The sequence below is a fragment of the Vidua macroura genome, chromosome 6, assembly GCF_024509145.1.
Source record: "Vidua macroura isolate BioBank_ID:100142 chromosome 6, ASM2450914v1, whole genome shotgun sequence".
NCBI classification, from domain to species: domain Eukaryota; kingdom Metazoa; phylum Chordata; class Aves; order Passeriformes; family Viduidae; genus Vidua; species Vidua macroura.
In genome coordinates, this window is record NC_071576.1 from 62,997,308 (window position 1) to 63,017,174 (window position 19,867).

Here is a 19,867-nt window from a genome sequence, read left to right on the forward strand (position 1 = left end):
AGGACAATTCATGCAACTGGCAATGCTACCCTATTTTAACTTAGTTGCAGGTGTAGTGTTAAACTTCATTTACTTAAAACGTAACAAATACCCTTCCATAAAACTCCTTTAGGTTTTCTGGTGTTTAATTTCTTACAGGCATGAGCTACATGTGACATTTTTTGTTAGTGTGAAGTTCTCACTGTCTTCTTCAGTACTTTTCTCTCCTACTACCATAGGAGTCTGCTGCTCCATAAAAGGCAGTTAACACCATCTGATTAAAAAAAAAAAAAAAAGCACAGAAATATACAGCCAGGGTATAGTTGGTTGAACTCTTAAGTGTGTAACCTGTTGCTGCATTCCCCTCTTCCCTGTGTGTGGAGACCTATGGGTTAAAAGAAATAGAAGTATTTCTGCTTTCCTTTACTGGCTATTAGAAATGATACCAAGTCTTGCCAAAAATGATGGTTGTAATGGATGGTTTTTAGATGCATATTTTTTGAGCTAAGATGATCTTACTTTGTATAAATTATTTTTAGAAGGTCTCAAGTCAGAGGGTAGCTGTGATGTAACCATGCTGAAAGCTTTCCTGTCAGGAGTTTGGCTGATAGCAGGACATGCAAATTGGTTGCAGATTAGGGATGTGCATGATGTGAGTTCCCACCTGGTTTTGTCCGTAGACCTCTTTGTGGTCTGACTGGTTGTTCACATTTTGTGATGAATACTCATAGGTTCAGAAGGAGTATCTTGGTACAGATTTGCCCTCAGATTGCTGGATTAGTGTGCCTGTCACATGGTTTGATGTTTTGGTACTCAATTTCCTGTCATTACTGTATTCCATAGAGTAAATAATTATGAAACTGTGAATAATACATAATTTTACTCTCTGCTGTAAATCATCTCTAACTGTGTAAATCTCTGTGTAAAAGAAATACTCCTGCTCTGAAAGACATTTTGTTCCCTCCACCAGTTTACAATAAGCCCTTCCTTTAGGCACTCAAAGAGTGTCTCTTAAAAATGAACTGATGAGCACGTTAACTTGCACTATATTCCTGTTCCGGGACGGGATCACTTTCATAATAATGCAATGGAATTTTTTCTAGGTTAATTCCCTACCAAGTGTCAACATAAGCCATTAACTGTACGTGTGATTGCATAATGGCTGGCCTGCAGTGACTCAAATACCAGTTGAAAATAGGGCTTTGCATACAGGCATTGTTCTCTCCAAGATCTTGATGATGGCTTGATTGGCACATGAATAGGGTACATTAGAGGTAGTTACTGTGTCTGAAAGAAAGCTAAAACACCACGTTGGAAGGAAAAAAACCAACAGGTTGATGTGACACGGAAAGGAGGAGGCAGGAGAAATAACTTAGAGATACGGTGGGAGAAAGAGGGAGATAATACTTCTCTTGAAGGAACAGGCCTGCCTGAATTTCTGCAGGTTTTTGGTCGCTGCCAGTGAAAATGTTGTAGGTCCTGTTTCAGCAAAATGCTAAAAGTTTGCTGAAATCTACAGGATTTATGTGCTGTGTTTGTGGGTTTTTTTGGTTTGTTTTTTTTTTTTTTTTTTGTTTGTTTGTTTGTTTGTTTTTGGTTTTTTTTTGGTTTTTTTTTTGTTTTTTGTTTTTTTGGGGGGGGGTGTTGTTCTGTTTTGTTGGGTTTTTTTTTTGTTTTTTTAATTAAGAGGGTTCTGTGTACCACTATTTACTAAACCTTATGATAATCAAAATTTTCTTTAATAGCCAGGGTTGGTGGGTGATCTGAAGTTTGATTATTTCCATGAAGTCAGGTCAAGTGCTGTCACCTAGTTTCCAGTTAGAGCCACAGAAAAGTGAATGGAAATGTTGCATATAATTCAGGGCATAATTTCTTTCTGCTGCTGCCAAATGGAGAGGACTTACATATCTAGCCAACAAGAAATTGTCAGAACAGTCTCCTGTCCTGTTTTCCTGTTAGACAAGCAAAAGGGGCAGGGGAAGAAAAGTAATTAATTGTTTAGAAAGGTCATGATAGGTAGTAGCTGGGCGTAGAACTTGGTCAGCTGGAGGGGGCTTCAGGCTCTGTTGGTGACTTTTTTTTTCAGCTTACTTCAGGTACCTCTGCACACTTGTTCTCCTTGCCCTGCTGTTTGTTCCGTGCATTTAGGCAGCAAACCCCTCTAGGTGAGGCGTGTCTCCAGCTGTGTATTTGTACAGCACCGATCCACTGAGCAGGGCCCTCGGCTTCTCCTGCAGTACAAACAACCGGTGATAAGACCTTGTGCCCATTAGTGAGATAGCACGGGTACTTGGGAAGTGGCAAGTGGGTTTGCTGGGTGGCAATGCACCTTGTGTCTTACTTAGCCACTCACTGCAGGTACTGACTGAGGCTTTAAATACTTGGATATTTTCTTTCTTGTAAGAGTGTTTTCATTGGAAAACGAAGCATGCTTCTAAATGAAAAAATGTCATGTCTCATAGGCTTACTCCTGTCTGTGAGTACAGAACAGGTTTCTGTGCTTTTAAGATTTGGAGCTCTCTGTGATGATGTCAGAAGCAATAGAAGCATGCTTAAATTTGCTGGGGAGAGACAGAGTAACAAGAAGAAAAAAATCTATATTAGTGCAGAAGTTGGTTTAAAATCTTCCTTTTTGTCATTAACAACTTTGTCCATGTTAGAAGGAGCAGTAGATAAGTATCAGAAGGAAACAATGTGTTGGGACATGGCGGTAAGGATTGGAGATAAGGGGTGGTTAATACTGCAGAGTTCTGGCTGTTGGAAAACCCAGTGGACCCTTCCCACTGGAAGATGGGCACTGTCAGAAATGGAGAGAATGCAAACTTTAAACACGATACCAGTCTGACACAGGGGTCCTATCACCACAGAAATGCTAGGTGATAGTATAGGTGTTATACTGTCATACTAGTGCCTTGCACTAATAGACGTAGGTAGTAGATAAAAGGTAAGAAATTAATTTCTCAGCATGTTATTTAAACTTTATTTTGAACTCAGACATCATTGCAAACTCACACACTTTCCAAGTGTAGGTTCCTCTGTAAACATCATGTTTGCCTGGTTTTTCTTTACTTCCTGTTTATGATTTCTCACTGTTGGGGCTGGCATGTCTGCGTGTAAAATACATCCCTGGATTTCAGCTGCACTCTTTGGATTCATAGTGCAGACAGTTACCATTCCAGGCAGTCAGTGGTTTTGACATGGTGCTTCTGGAAGAGAATTGTTGGCTTCTTGTCATCAGGAAGATGGAATAAAACAACACTCTACTACCAAATTTGTTTCTTTTTAATTGAATTGAGAATTTCTTGCCGATCCTCTAGGCTTTCCATGCTTTCATTACCTACTGGATACAATTAAGATACGAGACAGTATTAATGTGAGTTCATTTATTCTGTCCCTGTCTGTTTTATCACTGTCCTGAAGGAACTGGCTAAATGGGAAGGAAGATCTAAACTAGAGATGGAATTCAGTTCCTTCTCTCCTATGAGGCTGGCTGCTGAGGGGTGTGATTTGGATAAAAATCACATTGGTTTTCATCATGTGAACATGTTCCTACAAGGAGCTGGGCACTGAATGTATATCTTCAAGACTGTAGCATTGCAGTACAACTTAATATTAGTCTCAGCTTGAGTTTCTCTGATTTCTTTTGTCCCCCTGCCCACTCGTCTTGGCTCCAGTGTCTCTGTCTCTCCAGCTGCCACAACGCCAGGAAGTTCTCTTGGTTAACACAGATATGACTGGGACAAAACTTGAAGTATGACCATTGCCATGCAGCTGTATAATCGGTCCTTTTTGTTTGTTTCTTTGTGGGGTTTTTGTTCTTGTTGGTTTTTTTTTGTTTGTTTCTGATAATTGGTGAAGAGCCACTGGTCTCGCATGCTAAGAAGAATAGATGTCACTTTGTCTTTTTCCTCACCAGTGTTACTGTAATCAGGTCATGGTCCGTGTTCTCAGTGGTCCAGATGGTAATGGATGGCTGATTGCTGCTGGGTACTTCCCAGCTCAGGTTGAGGTGCATTTGCAATATCCTGGCTTATTTAATGTAGCTTCTAAAAATATTAACAGCCTCAGCTTTTCCTAGTACTGCTGAAACTAGATCATGGTTACTACCTGGGGAATTTTATATAAGATTAAGACCTATTACCTAATGGTTTTGTACAAGTAGGTAGGAGGGCTTTATTCAAATATAGATAGCTCTGCCTAAGTAATTTTCTACGTGTTATAATTAAATAACTCCATGGCAGACGGCCCAGACATTGGAAAAGACTGAATGGAGCCTACAGTATTACATGCTATTATCTATCAACAAACAGGTTAAGCTTGCTCAGAGGCAGTATTTTGTAGGAATTTAAAGGTGCCTTGTTGAAACATGATCTTCTTTCCTTCAACCAACGCTCTCCTCTCGTTTTCTGTCTCCTTCCCTTTCTCTCTTCTTTTCTAAACTTGACAGAATCAAAAAGCCAAAAAGTAGATAGCTGTTAATAAAGTGCTGCGAAGTACAGGGATGTATTTTGATCTTATTTGATTTAAACAGCCAATCTCAATTTGGTTTTGTTGAGATTTAATTTTGCTTTTCTGTAGCTAGGTATTTCATGGTTTGGCTTAAGACCTTTTTTGCAAAGCAGCGTGTTTTAGGTCATTAGCATGCAGTGCATGGATGTGGTGGGAAGGCGTGTGTGCCCCCAGTTCAGTGCAGATCCAAGTGCTGGGGGAGGAGACAGCGAGCCAGGACAGAAAGTGTAACACTGGCATCTCCTGCGGGCTTTAGGAGACATGCCAGCACAACAGAGCTGTGAGGAAAGTTTCTTTGCCTGAGATGTGCACACATCTGGGGGAGATGCAGTTAGGAATGGTAGGTATTGTCTTTAAAATAAAAAAGAAGACTGTTGCAGCTAAATGTCCCTCAGTTCACAGAGACTGGCATTGCTTTCCTTTTCAATACCAGTCAGTGATTTTGCGTCACTTGCTTTTATTCTGTGCTTATATCTTGGGCTAGTTTATCTATCATTTTGTTGTCCTTTCTGTCCTACAGGGGTTCTGTACTTCCCATTTTGTGGTCCCTTTTTGTTGTTGCAGCTTTTCTTCTCATGCAAGAATTATCATCCCATTCCTCCCTTTCCATCATCTCTAGTCATCTGTTCTTTGCAGCCAGAATCATGCTCAGGCAATTGGTGTAAGAGGGAAATCTAGCAGGGGTCAGGCTCCTTTATGGGGGAGGCAGTGCTTTAAAATGACAGAGGAGGCTGCCTGTGCCTGCAGGAGACACTGGGACACGCTGTGCATTGCATCTAATGCTCTTTTTTGTCTGATGCCACTTATGAAAGCTGTGATTGAGGCCGCTATTTAAACATGAGAGTTTCTTTTTTTTTAAATATGAGAGAATTAGTAAGTTGCCATCCAAGAGACAAAGTATTTCTGTTCATCCTGAAGCCTTGGGATGTTTGACTTTGGTTAGTGGTGAAATCAACAATCCTTGAAAAAAAAAATCTTAAGTAACTAAAATCTCACATCAGGAACTGGAATTCTTGCAGAAGGAGTTTAATAAAAAGTTTCAGTGTGTTGTTTTCTAGTTCAGTTCTGAAGTCTCCACTGCTGGTTGATCTAAAAGTGATTAAATATCTGGCATTATGCAAGATGAGATTGTTTTTTACTGTGTCCAGCAAAGCTGCTTTCCTCTTCCAAGGAAAATGGGCACAACAGCTTTAAATAGGGAAACCCAACAGTTTCATATTCACAAGAACACAGAAACCTCATTTGATGCCTCTTTTCAGCAGAGGGAGGGTTTCATTGCTTTTACTATAGTTGCCAGTTAGTATAAGTATTTTTAATGACTTTAAAGTGTTTCTGTGTTAGGTGAAAGCAGGAAACTGTGCTAAACCAAGCTCGAAATGAATATTCAAGTAGTTGTCAGAATAAACTGAAAGGATCTACCTGAGCAGGCTGGAGACAGCAAATGAGTGCTGGAGTACCTTGGCTTTTCACCTTTTGCTTGTAAAAGTAAATCTCAGCATTACCTGGGATAGTGAAAGACCATTCACAGCTACAAGCTACTAATTTTAGTTAGTTTTATTCTTTTCTGTAGTATCTTCTTGGAAGAAGGACAAAGCTTCTGGCAGTGTAAGAAGTGTAAGTGTAAGAAGCCTTATTTATCATTCAAAACTGCAGCCATGGCGCTGTAGGAGGGAGTTGCAACTGTGTTTATTTTCTGTGTTACATCTCTCCTACCTGAAATGGTGACACTAACTGTAATTATAAGGCTGTGATTCATGGTATCCCCCGAGATGCAGCCTCTTGCTGTAGAGCTTACCACCTTTGGCAGCTCATATTTTAGTTTCAACGCCAGCTTCTTGGCCATCACGTTAGTTTCAATGCCAGCTCCTTGCCCCCATGGTGCCCTTCAGCGTTTCCAGGAATGGGGCGTCTGCCACCTCTGCCTTGGTCATGCCGGTCAACAAGTGAAGAGTTAGCCTGGCTCTTTGGTGCAGGTAAACCCAGCTAATGGCTACCTGCTGAAAGGTGCAGGGATACCCAGTTTCTCCTTTTTCCTGATGAATCTGCAGTGTAAACCCATGGTATTACCGTAATCTTAACTCTCTTAGAGCTCTTGGGTCTGTTTTGCACCTTCTGGGGAAAACGTCCCGAGTATAAATGTGGGTCTGAACTTAAGTTTAAGGCAGAGGTGTAGTTTGCTGGGCTGACAGACCATGCTGGGGACTTGTTGGAAGAAAAGAAAACTATGACAAGCCTTTTAGATACTGAGTCTGAACTTCATTTTACCAATGAAATTTAGGGCAAACAAGCATATGGAGGTTTTGGTGTTTTACTTGTTGGGAGTTCTGTGTGCTTGGTGGCACACCAAAGGTTTGCAGGTGTTGTGCTGCTCTTAGGGGACTTTGATCTGGATATAATAACCCAATCCATAGCAGGTCTTCTTAGCTTAGTCCTGCTGAAAAGAGGCTTTAGGCAACTGCTGACATGATCCCTCTGTTGCGTGATAGCATCATTCCCATGGACACTGCTGGAGGCTGGGATAGTACCATTAATGTGCTTTTCTTTATTCTTAGGAACTTTATTTATATATTAGCACCCTAAATTATTTCTGGGCTTATATTCCCAAGGGACTTTTAGTAGAGAAACAGGTGGTGTATGACAGCTTCTCAGTGGAGATTTCTTTGACATATCAAGGGGCATAGTAATATTTATCTTTGTTAAATAGACAGCTTTCTTGATAGTGCATAGATTGATCCCTTTTTTTAAAGTTTAGGAGTAGTGAAATTACTATTTCTAGAATGCAAACAGTAGAAACTTAGCAAGGGCTATTTTTGTTTTGGACTGTGGTTTTGGGGATTATTTGTCATTATTTCATTATAGTATATTGTATTCCACCATTTTTGTTGCAGTTATTCTGTGTTTTTAAGAGTATCTTCCCAAATTAACTAGGTAAACTTTATAGAGACTAGTTATTAAGTAATCTATTTTTAGTGTCATCGGTGTTTCTAATATTGTTTGAAAATTCTTGCTCATGAACTACTTAATATTTTATTACCAGTGTGTAGTGCTTATGAACTCATACTTTGAGGACATTCTGTAGAGTGAAATGAAAATAATTTTTTTTTTAAAGTTTATATATATATATAAGTAATGCTTTTACACAATGTTCTTAAATAAACAAGAATTGCTTTAAGACTTGTATGATGATCATCAGGAAGATTTCAGAATTGATGCTTGGCTATTGTTTTGTCCAAAGTTTGCTAATCAGTGCTATAATGATTGACTTATTTATTTAGTAAGAGTTAATATCACATGTAATGAAGGCAAATGCAGAAACTTTGTAAAAATTTCAGCTTTTTAGCAAGGCATCGTTATAAGCAGTCCCTGAAGATTCATGTGATAAAGACAATCACAGTTGTGATATTTCTGTCTGTTTTTTTTACAAACTCAGCTTCACTGAAAATAGATTTCAGTAGAATTTGAGAATATTGATGATGACTCTCAAGTCCTCATTATTAAGGCGATCTGTTTCATGCTTGCATCCAAAGAATCCACTTCCCAAATTAAAATTGTAGAGCCTAATACTTGAAGCTACGGGGAAAAAACATTCTTAGTTCATTTCAGATCCCAGGGAAAGCCAAAATTTCTTTGAATTTGTGTGTCAATCATTGTGTGTGTCTGCATGGTTTCTATTGACTTTGTTTAGGATTGCATAGGGCACTTCTGAAACTGGGCATTTGTAGCTCTGGAAATTTCAAGACCATTGCTTTCAGGTGGATGTTCCTTCCTTGCCTCAGCTGTCAAAGAGCTCCGTGTAGTGCAGCAAGTGTGGGTGCAGCCACAGTCTTTGCCAAAGTGAAGCATAAGCATTCATACAGTGCTTTCTGATGCTATGTACTGTTGACTGACTTCAAGCACTATTTATTGTGGTGCATATGAGTAAGGTTTGATATCATTGGGACAGTTCTTTGGGAGTTGTGATTTTCTTGCACAGGTTACTGGTTCTTAAGATTAGGGTCTCCACTCTCTTCTTACTCTTCTGCCCTATTCATAAATCCTTCCCAGCTGATAATAAAAGTGGATTTGCAGTCCTCTAAACAGGAGAGGATAAGCCTGGATGTGTGAAATGTGTGTTTTTATGAGAATTTGAAAGATTAGTGAGAATAGATGTTGCAGTCTCCCATGGAGCAGATGATGACAGATCATGTACCTGATACATTTATTTACTTTCCTGCACAAGAAGAAAAAAATCCTCAACAGCAACATTTTGTTTACTGTGACCAGGGTTCTGCCAAAGCACAAAACACTGCTTAAAGTGTGCGGGCTGTAGAGTCTGGGGATAAAACATCTCCAGTTCAGCTCCTTCTGGAGCTTGGTGAAGGAGGCTTTCGTACCGTAGTGGATTTCTTTTGGCTCTTATCACAGTTAGGTTTGTTTTGTGTATGCCAAACCTTATTTTGATGTCACTGCTCTTGAGTTAGGTTAGTATACTATTAGCAGCTGCTGAGGAGTAACTTTCTTAGTTTGTGCTGAAGTGAGAAATGAAGTTTTTGGACTACTATTTAATTAGCATTTATTTTAGAGACATGGTTGCCTCTAGATTTAGTGTAAGAGCTCAGTTTTACAGGAGTGGCAGTCTCTGGATTTAGTGTAAGAGCTCAGTTTTACAGGAGTGGCTGTCTGGATTTAGTGTAAGAGCTCAGTTTTAGAGGAGTGGCTGTCTCTGGATTTAGTGTAAGAGCTCAGTTTTAGAGGAATGGCAGTCTCTGGATTTAGTGTAAGAGCTCAGTTTTACAGGAGTGGCTGTCTGGATTTAGTGTAAGGGCTCAGTTTTACAGGAGTGGCTGTCTGGATTTAGTGTAAGGGCTCAGTTTTACAGGAGTGGCTGTCTGGATTTAGTGTAAGAGCTCAGTTTTACAGGAGTGGCTGTCTGGATTTAGTGTAAGAGCTCAGTTTTACAGCAGTGGCAGTCTCTGGATTTAGTGTAAGAGCTCAGTTTTAGAGGAGTGGCTGTCTGGATTTAGTGTAAGAGCTCAGTTTTAGAGGAGTGGCAGTCTCTGGATTTAGTGTAAGAGTGCAGGTCTCACACTGGCAGCACCTGAGGGTGTCTGTGCACAGGTGGTGCAGCAGATCAGCTGCCAGTTACTTGTTCATGTCAGGGAGGAGCTTCAGTGGTACTTGTTGGCCATTAGTGAGATAAAAGGAGAGTTTGCCTTTGTTTGTTTTTTTTATCTGAATTGTGTAGAGGTGGCATATAGACACTAGAGATGAGCGTGTGGAAGACAGCAAGGGGGAAGGCTCTTCTAACGAGTGTTACTGAATTGGTTATTAACTACATACTGAAAAAACCCAAACCAGTAACCAAGTGAGAAGTTAGAGCTTGGATTATGTCACGAATTGTTACACAGTTAGTTTAATTATCAAACCGAATTGTTTTCATGCTGCTTTTATTCACATTGAGTAATAACTTGCTTTAGGACTGGACTATCTGAGATCATTGTGTAGGTGTGAAGCGAGGTGATGGCACCAAGTTTGCCACTTACTGCTGCTCTCTAAAGAAAAACGCTGAGCAGGTCCGCATAGCTATCATGTAAGCACTTGCTGCCAGCTTCCCTGTGCTCGTGGACTGAGAATGAAATCTGCTTAAAACTATTACCTCGAGGACTTCATAAGTTTTGTAGATGGAAAACAAAAGAAAACAAAAAAAAGACTGTGGTAGAGCTAGGACATGTTTCTGCTATTCTTGCCAGTTGTTCCAGAGGCCTTGTTTGCCAGAAGCTATTTATTAAGTCCTAATGCATGTATTAGTTTTTTTAAAGACATGTGGGATGAAAATTTGCGTGGTGGGTGGTCACAATATTTTTTTTTCATATGCTTGTGGTTTTAGAGTATTTTTAATCATCTGAGTTAAAACTGTATATAAGTGTGTTGGTAAAAATTAGTACTGTAGATAACAGTACAGTAGAGCCTCTTCCATGCATGCCTTCTATGTAGTTTCACAGTAATTATTTTTGTTTAGAAGTGTTGGAAAACTTTATTTTGTCAACTTCCCATTTTATAGGTCTTTGCTGCAACCTGATTCTCAAATTACAGTGACTTGAAAGTTGAGCATGCAAATTTCTAGAAAGAGATATTACTGTGTGATACTAGAGTAGTTTTTTTTCTGTTCCCATACTACCTGATGAGACTTTCTTTTTTTATCCTTCTCATAGATTGTAAAAATCCTTTCCTGGTTATTGATAAATCTGTATTTGTTCTTTTCCAGAGATATCAGCATGAACAACATCACGAGACTACCAGAAGATGCCTTCAAGAACTTTCCCTACTTGGAAGAGCTGTAAGTATTTTACACATGTTAAAGTTTTGCTGCAACATCATATGCCTGTATAAAGTGGAAGGTGGGTGGAGAAACACTGTTGAGCTGTGAACAGAAAAAGCAATTATGCTTTAAAAATATAATCTTGTATATGTTTGGAAACCAGGACAGTAAATGCTACTTACAAGGGACTTTTTATAGTAATTATTTTAATCATGGCTAGAGTGATGACACATACTAATTACAGTGTTATCCAAAGATAACACAAGAGTTGTGTAATTACCATTGTTTCTGAAGGAGCTACAGTATAGCTGTTGCATAAGTTCCATAAAATAGGTGTTGCTTCATTTACTGAGCAACTGGCTTCCATTGTCCTTGTAGGCTGCAGATGAAATTCTCACAAGCCCATCCTGACCTATATCAGAAGTTCTGTGGTACAGGGTTTCTTTGTCTTAATTTCTCTGGCAGAATTTTTTTTCCACTTCCCACCTCCCGTTTGTCCTACTCTCATTTTAGCTTTCTTTTTTTATGTTTTACTTAACTGATACTTGGATTTCTGAATCCTTGACCTCGTGTGCTCAGTGCTTTGCTGAAGTCTAAACTAAGATGCCTTTGCAAAGCTGAAGCACACCTTCAACAGCATAGTCCTTATTTAGGTTGGGTTTCAGAGCTGGTACACAGGTTTGGCATTCACTTACTGCTTTAAGTACTGTTGTGTGGCACGTGCTTTCTGTGTGCCTTACAGTTTCCTTATCTGTGAAGAGAGAGTGAGGGTAATGGTTCAACCTGTGCAAGGGCTTTGAGAACTTCCAGTACTTAGCAATAGATAAGAAAAAACCCCTGCAATTCGCTTTGCCTCTCTTTTATTTCCAGTGACAAAGTAGGATTTCTTATATTAAAGAGCGTTTAAAGTACAAATTAAAGCTGTCTCAGGTTGTGACTTTGGCAAGACTAGGACTATGAATGCTGCATCGAGAGGTTTTTCAGTAAATCACCTTAGGGAAAGAACAGCTTGTTTCCCCAAAGAGACCACCCTTATGAGGTAGGGGAGTGTTCTTCTGACTTTACCAGTGAGGAAACAAGCAGAGAATGAAAACCATTTGTAGAGGGCAAAAGAATAAATGAACCCTGTCACAAACCTGCAGATAAAGCCCTGAACCCTTTGACTCTGGTTATCTGTTACGACCTGTGCAACCACTGCACCTCACTGGAACAAAGATACTGAGAAATTGATAAGAGTTGGATTGCTTGCTTCTGAGGAAAGATTTGTGTTTCTGAAAGCTGCTTCTTTGCACGTCAGCCTCACTGGTTCCTCTAGTAAGGTGTTCCATGTCTCCTCAGAATTTTGATCTCTCCTACATCCTGATAACGTAGCAGCTACCATTACTAATAAACTTAAATAACTCCATTTTACCTGGTTCTTAAATAGTTTTGACTCAGGTCAGTACAACTGTGAAGTGCAGTTGAGTTGATTTATGTCAGATAAATTGTGTGTGATACCCCATTTCATGTTTAACAGGTTCTGGTTTATTCCCTTTGATTTAAGGTATTGCTTATATCTGTGGTATAATCAAGAATGCTTCATGAAGAAAAATAGGTTTTGAGATGGTGCTTTTGTGTAATTGACAGAATTTAAGAAAGGCTCTATGGCATGAGTAAGTCAGCTGGAAAAAAAAAGTGGCCTAGGAAGGCTTGGTTGGCTTCAGAATATATGCTAGCAAACATTCCATGTGTGCTTTATAATATGTCCTTCTGTATGTCTGTATGTTTTGTTAGACTAGATCTGTAACCCCCTTTTAAAATTTTAATTCTTCATAGGCATATTTCACACCAGAAGTTGAAAAGCCCAAACAATTCTGTTTTTCCAACTTAGATGACTGTGGGAGACTTCATTTTTTTTCCCCAATACGTAATTAAGCAATAAAACCTAATGGGTGGGTGTTATTGTGTAACTTCATAAACCTTGGAGTGCGTCAGGAGATAAAGAGGAAAGGCAGAGCCTTCAGCCATCATCTGTTGTGCTTATTGCCTAAGAGCCATTTGCTACATGTACATCACATCATTGTCCCCCTGAATTCAGGTTTTCAGTTTGAAAAAAAAAAAATAGGCTAGCATTAAACTCAGAATTATGTGTGGACACCAAGAAGCTTTAAATCATTCTTAGCATGCTTACTTGATGTGTTAAAGCACCTTCTGGGGAGAAAAAAAACCCAAAACAAAAACACAATTCCAGATTCCCTTGTTTCAGTTCAAGTTATTCTTAAATGGGAATATAATGAAGTAAGTTCAAACAAAGCAGCTTTTCTCCTTCATAGAAATGACCAGCAGCAGATATGACATGTTGCTGCTTTGTTCTTCCTGTTCCCTTTTCTCTATGGGACAGGGTACAAAAATATTTCATTCTTTATTTTTGCTGGTTATCAACAGGAACAACTGAACTCTCTAAGTTCCTACTGTACAACCACAATTTTTCCTCTCTATGATTGTCAAAGTTTCATCCTGGCTTTTATTTGCAGCTGAACAGATCCAAATTCTGACTGCCAGGCCCTGGCCAAGTTCCTTTTTCAGCACGCAAACCTGGGAGTTAGTGTTTATGCCAAAGAAAAGTGATTCAAAGAAAAGACTTAAAGTGGTGTTGGAATCTGTGCTAAAAGTGACTTTTCATTGGGAAGTTCTCCCGAGAATTATGCTAAAGAAAACGAAAATACCACAAACTAATGGGAATGCATTAAGTATGTACACCAGCATGCAGTCTAGTGGGTCTCCACCAAGGAGACAGCCCCAGACACCTTTATCTTCATGCCATGCCATAGCCCTGTTGTGTTCAATTAGCCCTTGGCAGAGTTTGCTAATTAATATTGCAAAATAGTATCATAGAATTTAATGGAATGGAAATGGGAAGCAATTAGAATGTATTATTTAGGCAACTGAGTTACACGTATGGAGAGGCTGAGATTAAAAGCTTCAGTAGGAGCTATTTGAAATGGGGGTTGTCATTTCTTCAGTGAAATTAATTGTTTGGTAGTCTGCAGAGACTTCAGAGGATCATTTTCTAAATCCTAAAAAGAACACTAGTGGAAGAAGCAGAGCACCAGACTTGGAAAAGCTGGCTGCTCGATTCACAAGTGCCTTCTGCATCACCAAAGAGGAAGCAACTCGGGTGCTTCAGTTATGCATCCCAGGTTGTTTTGAGTTGTTCTGGATTATCCAAGACACCTGCACCAGACTGACAGGTCTCAGGTCTGACACAGATGGGAAACCAGTGGGTGCTGTGAATGGCAGTTTTGGGGCCAGGTGGAAGAGGACATCTGAAATGGCACTAAATGGCCATGTTTAAGCAACTGACTCCCCAGCAAAGAACCAAATTTGCAGGAATAATCTGGGATTTTGTTACTTTGAGGTAATGTCCTATCGGAGTTTTACTCACAGGTGCAAGCAAGGGGATTTTGACTTGTCCAGGGGCAGAATCTGCCCGTTGGGTTGAGTGCTCCATGTGCCCTCATGCACACGCAGTCACGCGTGTCACTGCAGAGCACGCTCGCCATATGTCAGCAGGGCTCTAGCATTGTTTATGAATGTTATAAAAATTCTCCTGTCTGTGTAACTGATACCCATCTGGAAGTAATTTGCAGACTGTTGGAATGGCAATGGTCAGAGTCAGGGAGAAGCAGACCACCAAGGGTTTGCTTTAGCAGTTAATGATGTGTATTCTTCAGAAAATGCTAACGTAAACATGCTGCAGCCTTAAACATGATATGGAAACTAAAAATTCGTGAAGAACTTAGCCGTGGTTTTCTAACCACACCTGATGTATTTATAGAAAGCTAGAAGAGGAAAATATAACTAGATAATGCAGTGTTTTTAGAAAGTAGAAACCATTTTCCAGTGTGAATATTTAACTAGAATATCCAGGTTGTGTTATGTTTTTATGGCCTTTTTAAAATGTGGCAGTCCCTTCCAGTATGTAAAGTTATCTGAATTAGTTTGAAGGATTTTGCACTTTATTTGTGAATGATCTTCTAGATTAATTAAAAAGGCAGTCTCTTATTGAGGAAGGGAAAATCAAAATTGTTTTTATTCTTGGCCAGTTTTCGAATCTGTCTTCAGAAACTTGTACCACTCCAATAATGCAGAAGTATCTTTGACTTAATGACCATTTAAACTTGTTTTGATTTCCATTCTTAACCCTTTAAAATGTTGTGATCTCATTTGCCCTGCACTCGTAGATGTTCAGCTTTTAGCTGTGTGGCTGCTGGTCCATGTGAGAAGCAGAGGACTGCAGTCTGTTCCGTGGAGGTTGTGCAATCTGTCTGTAGGTTACTTTGACAGAAGGGTGTGATTGTCCAAAGGGGACACAGTCATTTCCCAGCCAGTCAGGGCCCTGACCTTCCCCAGCAAGGGTCAGGGAGGAGGGTGCTCTCCACTCCTGGACTGTTGGGTATAAAAACCATAGCACAGCCAGTAATGCTGCAAGGAAAATAACCCTTCCTGAAAGCACCAACAGACAGCTCAGTCAACTTCCAGATGTGTACTGATACCAAGATCTGTTGTGTTTTTGTTTTTTTCTCATACATGATATGCAATAGCCCTTCTCCTGTGACCCTACCTTCAGATCCTGTTCGTTTTATCAGGCAGGGGCAAAACTTTCTTATTTAATGGCTGGTTGAAAATGGTTGGGGAAATGAAGTAATAAAAGGAAGAGTTAGCTCAGTAAAAGTTTCTCTTTTCTGAAACACAATGCTAATCTGCTTTTTGAGAAATGAATAAACAGTGAACAAGAGACCACACACGTGCAATGAATTGTTGCAAGAAAATAAATAGTGCAACTGAGTATTTGCTTGCCTATTCAATTATATCCATGTTGATTACAAGTCTTAAGAGGTCTTGCTTAAATATCTCCAGAGTCTCTGCTCATGAATTTTAGTTGACAAAGTATATGTTAGGAACATCAGGAATAATTAAAATGTATACTAGCAGTGAAAATGAGGTGGGTTTTTACCATAAGGTTGTAATCAGGAAGTATTTGCAAGGGAGATGTCTAGAGTTATTTTCCCTCTTGACTGCAGCTGAAGATGACCACCTGGCTGAAATGCCACAGCTGCTTATTTTTGTAGTATCTGTTTCAGTGTGTAATTTAGATGGTACCCTTCCTCCTAATTTCTCAATCAGCACCAAGTTGTATCATCCTTGGGCAGGGAGAGGGAGTATTGTGTCTTTTTTATGAGTAAGACATGCCTTGGAGCTATGCCAAGGCTGGGCTGTTAGTTTAGGATGCTGTGGCTGTGGAGCACTTGGTGGAAAGGCTTGCCTTGTCCTTCAGTGCCGGGTCTTTTTAAGAGCTGTATTTTCAAGGTAGTGTGCGAATGTTGATGAGATGGTGCAGTTCTTTTCTCTTTCATGTATGTGAGAAATCCCAAGGTTTATAGTTAGAAACTGGAGATGAAGGACTTGAGAAGTTTTGAGTAGAGAAGGTAAGAATGAATCTTCATGTTGTCCTGATGCCGTGTGTTAGCTCACATGTGATAACTAAAACTGTGGGTAAACATCCTCTTGTAAAACAGGCTGGCACGATTGGAGACATTGCTGCCCCACTCTGTCCATCCAGCCCACCAGCAGAGTCTGAGGAACAGGCAGAGATCTTTCTTCAGCTGGTTTTTTCCAAAGGCAGCCGCTGTAGATACCAGCTGTTGGTTCCTCAAAAAGAGCTATATGACACAGGGTTAGAGGCCAGTAAGTGCCCTTCATTGATCTGCCAGCTCTGAATATGTGAACAGCTGGAGGAGGTGATTTCCTCAGTTGATCCAGCCTGAATTCCAAGAGGTAAAATGTTAATGAAAAAAATGCAAGGGGTAGGTTTCTCGTGTGGTAGCAAGTTAAAAGCCTAACAACTTGACCAGCCTGCTCGCATTAGAAACGCTTGCTGCCTTGTGTGCGCTGCAGCTTTCGAAAGCCATCAGCGTGTTCTAACTTGCACCTTCAGATTCTAGTCAAGACAAACCTTTAGGCAAAGACTCCCAAGTAGAATTAACCACAGCCAGCTAAGATATTTTTAAACATCATTTACTTGGTCTGCATTAAATGCTAAATGATGTTTCAAAACATGTTGGCCAACCTGTGTTTAATTAGTGTTTTCTTATCTCTGTGAGTTCTAAATCAATTTGATTCTAGATGAGTTTTAATTGTGCTGATACAAGAATATTTCTGTAGCTTAGAAGGTTCTTGCTCTGCTTGACAGCTGCATGTTTTTTCCTGTTTGTGGGGATAGATGCTAGTAGGTTGAGTAAATTCCATTGTTTTTTAGAAGATGTTTTTTTCCAGTTTCTGTTTCTACATGTTAATTTCCAAAGTTGACATGGCTGTGTATAAGGATCCCAAGACTGGTTATTCTGCTGCAAGTACTTTTAGAAGACAACAAAACTTTTTCCTTTTTTTGAGTTTCAGTGTTCTGCTCACATGCACACACACAGAAGCTGGCTTAGCTGAATGGCCTGAAGGCTGAACTTTGAGGTGTTATACTTCCAGACCAGTCTTACAAGCCTTATTTATTATGCTGCCTGAGTTGCCAGGTCGGGGCTGTCTGAAGGTATAAGCCAGATAAGAAACTTCTGGAGGCTGAGCAGCAACTTGAGAAGCTCTTAAACTGTGTCTCTCCAAGTACAGTTCTGCAAATGGAGCTTGTACCATGCAGTCCTCCCTCCTTCTCCTTTTGGTTTCAGAAACTGGAGTGTGGAACAGGAGGTGTCTGTGTGTGAGTGATCAGGTAGCCAGTTCGAGGCCAGGGTCTCAAGGGTCATCACATGAGCTCTGAAAACCTTAGACAAAAAAGGAGAAAAAAAAAATCCTGTATGTTGAAGGTAGATGCCTTATCCTCTGAGAAGGTAACTGAGTATTTGCTGTCATCACAGTTTCAGAGTACGAGGCTGTGCGTTACCATGGGAAGACGTGGTGATGTCGTTCTTTGAGCTCCTTTCCTCCCCTCTGCTCAGATGTTTGTGTTCTTGTATTTTTTTTGTTAGTACAGAGGTATTCTTGGCTAATTAGCCTTGGCACATGTCCTAGCACAGAAATAGTAACCAGACTCCTATAAAGTTCTTTTTCCTGCCCTTCTTATATAAAAGTAAAATTATAGATGCCTCTGTTAAAATATTTGCTTTTATTTCGGCCGAATGAAAGAATCATACTGAAAATTGCCTCTGTTTCTCTAAGGTCATGCATTGTGAAGGTGTCTGCAGAGCCTGGGTCTTGCATTTACCCAACATGCATCTGAGAGGGTTAGAAAACCAGTAACAAAAGTTCAATTGCCAAATACACGTAGACTTAACCCACTCTCCCATTTTGCAGCATCACTTGCTAGATGCATGGTCATTCAAAGATCCCATGCTTGGCTAGCCAATCAATGCCAGGACAAGAGACAGGGCTGTATGAGCAGACCAAAGCAACTTTGAGGATTTGCTATATCAGCAGCAATTTTTTCACACTCTCATGTCTGACCATTAACATATTTAATGATCTTGGAAACTTTCTGAGTGTCCAAATAGCACTATCTGCTAAAAGCACAAATCTGTAGTTGAGTTGTTGCATCCCAGTTGATCAAAACCAAACTTGGTGGCTTTCATCTTGTCCCTGCTGTGCAGACTAGGTAAGTGAAATGCATTATTACCTGTGTGTTGAGATGGCTATCAGGAGAAAGGTGTATCTGGCCTATGGTAAAGCAAAGGAAAGTTACCACAACACAGTACAAGATGTGCAAAGGCAAGCAGGGAGAAGAGAATGTATTTTATAGAATATATTCTGCATTTTGCTTTGGAGGTGAGAGGAATCAAAATTGCTTTCTGCAAAAACTCAGCATTTCTGCTGCGCACTCGGTGTTAACCAGTTTTCTAGATACCATGGTGTTGTTGCTTATGTTTACGACATACATGTCCATGTTAAAAAATCTGTGCAAACTTCTGAGGTTCTTTGCTGCAAAACACTACAGCCACAGAATCTCAATTTTGTTGAGATTACAAAGACCACTTGTTTTAACAACTCGTAGTGTATAATAATTATGTTACATTATTTCTTTTGATGCATGTGTTGCAGTCTGTGGGCTCTACTTCGAGATCTTGCCCAAATACAGATACTGCTTGAAAATGAAAGGACAGAGCATATTTTGCATGGTTGTAAATGGTTGCTTTCCTGGAAACCCACTGTAATTTATTTTCCTGTTTTTGATAGTCCATGAAAAGCATTGCCATAGAGCATATTTTGTCTTGTGGTAGATGCTGGTGACTCTTGCTGACAATTTAACCATAGAACTTAGGAATGAGCTTTAGGCTTTTTTAATCCGTCAGTTTGGTTTACTTAGATATTTTAGCTTTTTAGACTAGAAATGCATTTTGAAAACAAGCAATTATCTTAAAGCTCAATATACTTTGAGAAAGCTGTAAATGCTGGAAAGGGAGAGATCATGACAAGAAGTGGAGTTGGTGCAGTTTCAGTGCTGTTGTAGTGACAGTCCTCTTTCTCCAGTCATGATGTGTCTTGGTGTAGTACTCACAATTTTATAAACAATGGTTGAGGTTGTATAATACTGAAACTACTGCAAGCAAAGGAGACAAATGCATTTTCCATTAGCAGCAGTGAATTAAAGTTCCATTCGGTTTTGTTAAATTGGAGGCATTTGGAGTAACCTGGAGGCAATAGATTGGCTTCCCAGCAGTGCAGCAGGCTGCAGCTGACAGAAGTCCCAAAGCGGCTGTTGGCTACTCCCAGATAAGCAAAGCCAGGTTTGGTCTGGAGACCCAGCTTCCCTTTCCCAGCTCCTCCTTTCTGCAGCTGCCCATGTGGGTAGGAGCTGTCTGCAGAGGTGTGTTCCCTCACCAGGCAGGGCACCCACCCCTGCACAAGGCACGCAGCAAAACCCTGCACTTTCCTGCAAATGACTGTACCTCTCCTGTAGAGCTTTCAACCTTGATTAATAAATTGTAGCACATAAATAGGCATCATCTGTTAAGAAAAACAGAATTCTGTTCCAAAGTGACTGCTATTTTGGCACAGACGGAAACTGAACCTCTTTCAGGTTTGAGGAAACACTTGCTGGGC

General features: G+C 40.0%; 1 protein-coding gene across 4 annotated transcripts in view; it reads left to right on the top strand.

Annotated features, from left to right (window-relative positions):
• LGR4 (leucine rich repeat containing G protein-coupled receptor 4) overlaps positions 1–19,867 on the top strand; it is a 74,354-nt gene that overhangs the window by 23,614 nt on the left and 30,873 nt on the right. For all 4 annotated transcript variants that reach the window (XM_053980276.1, XM_053980275.1, XM_053980277.1 and 1 more), the window contains exon 2: positions 10,733–10,804. In XM_053980276.1, coding sequence (XP_053836251.1) covers positions 10,733–10,804 — 72 coding nt within the window. The remainder of the gene's footprint in view (positions 1–10,732; positions 10,805–19,867) is intronic.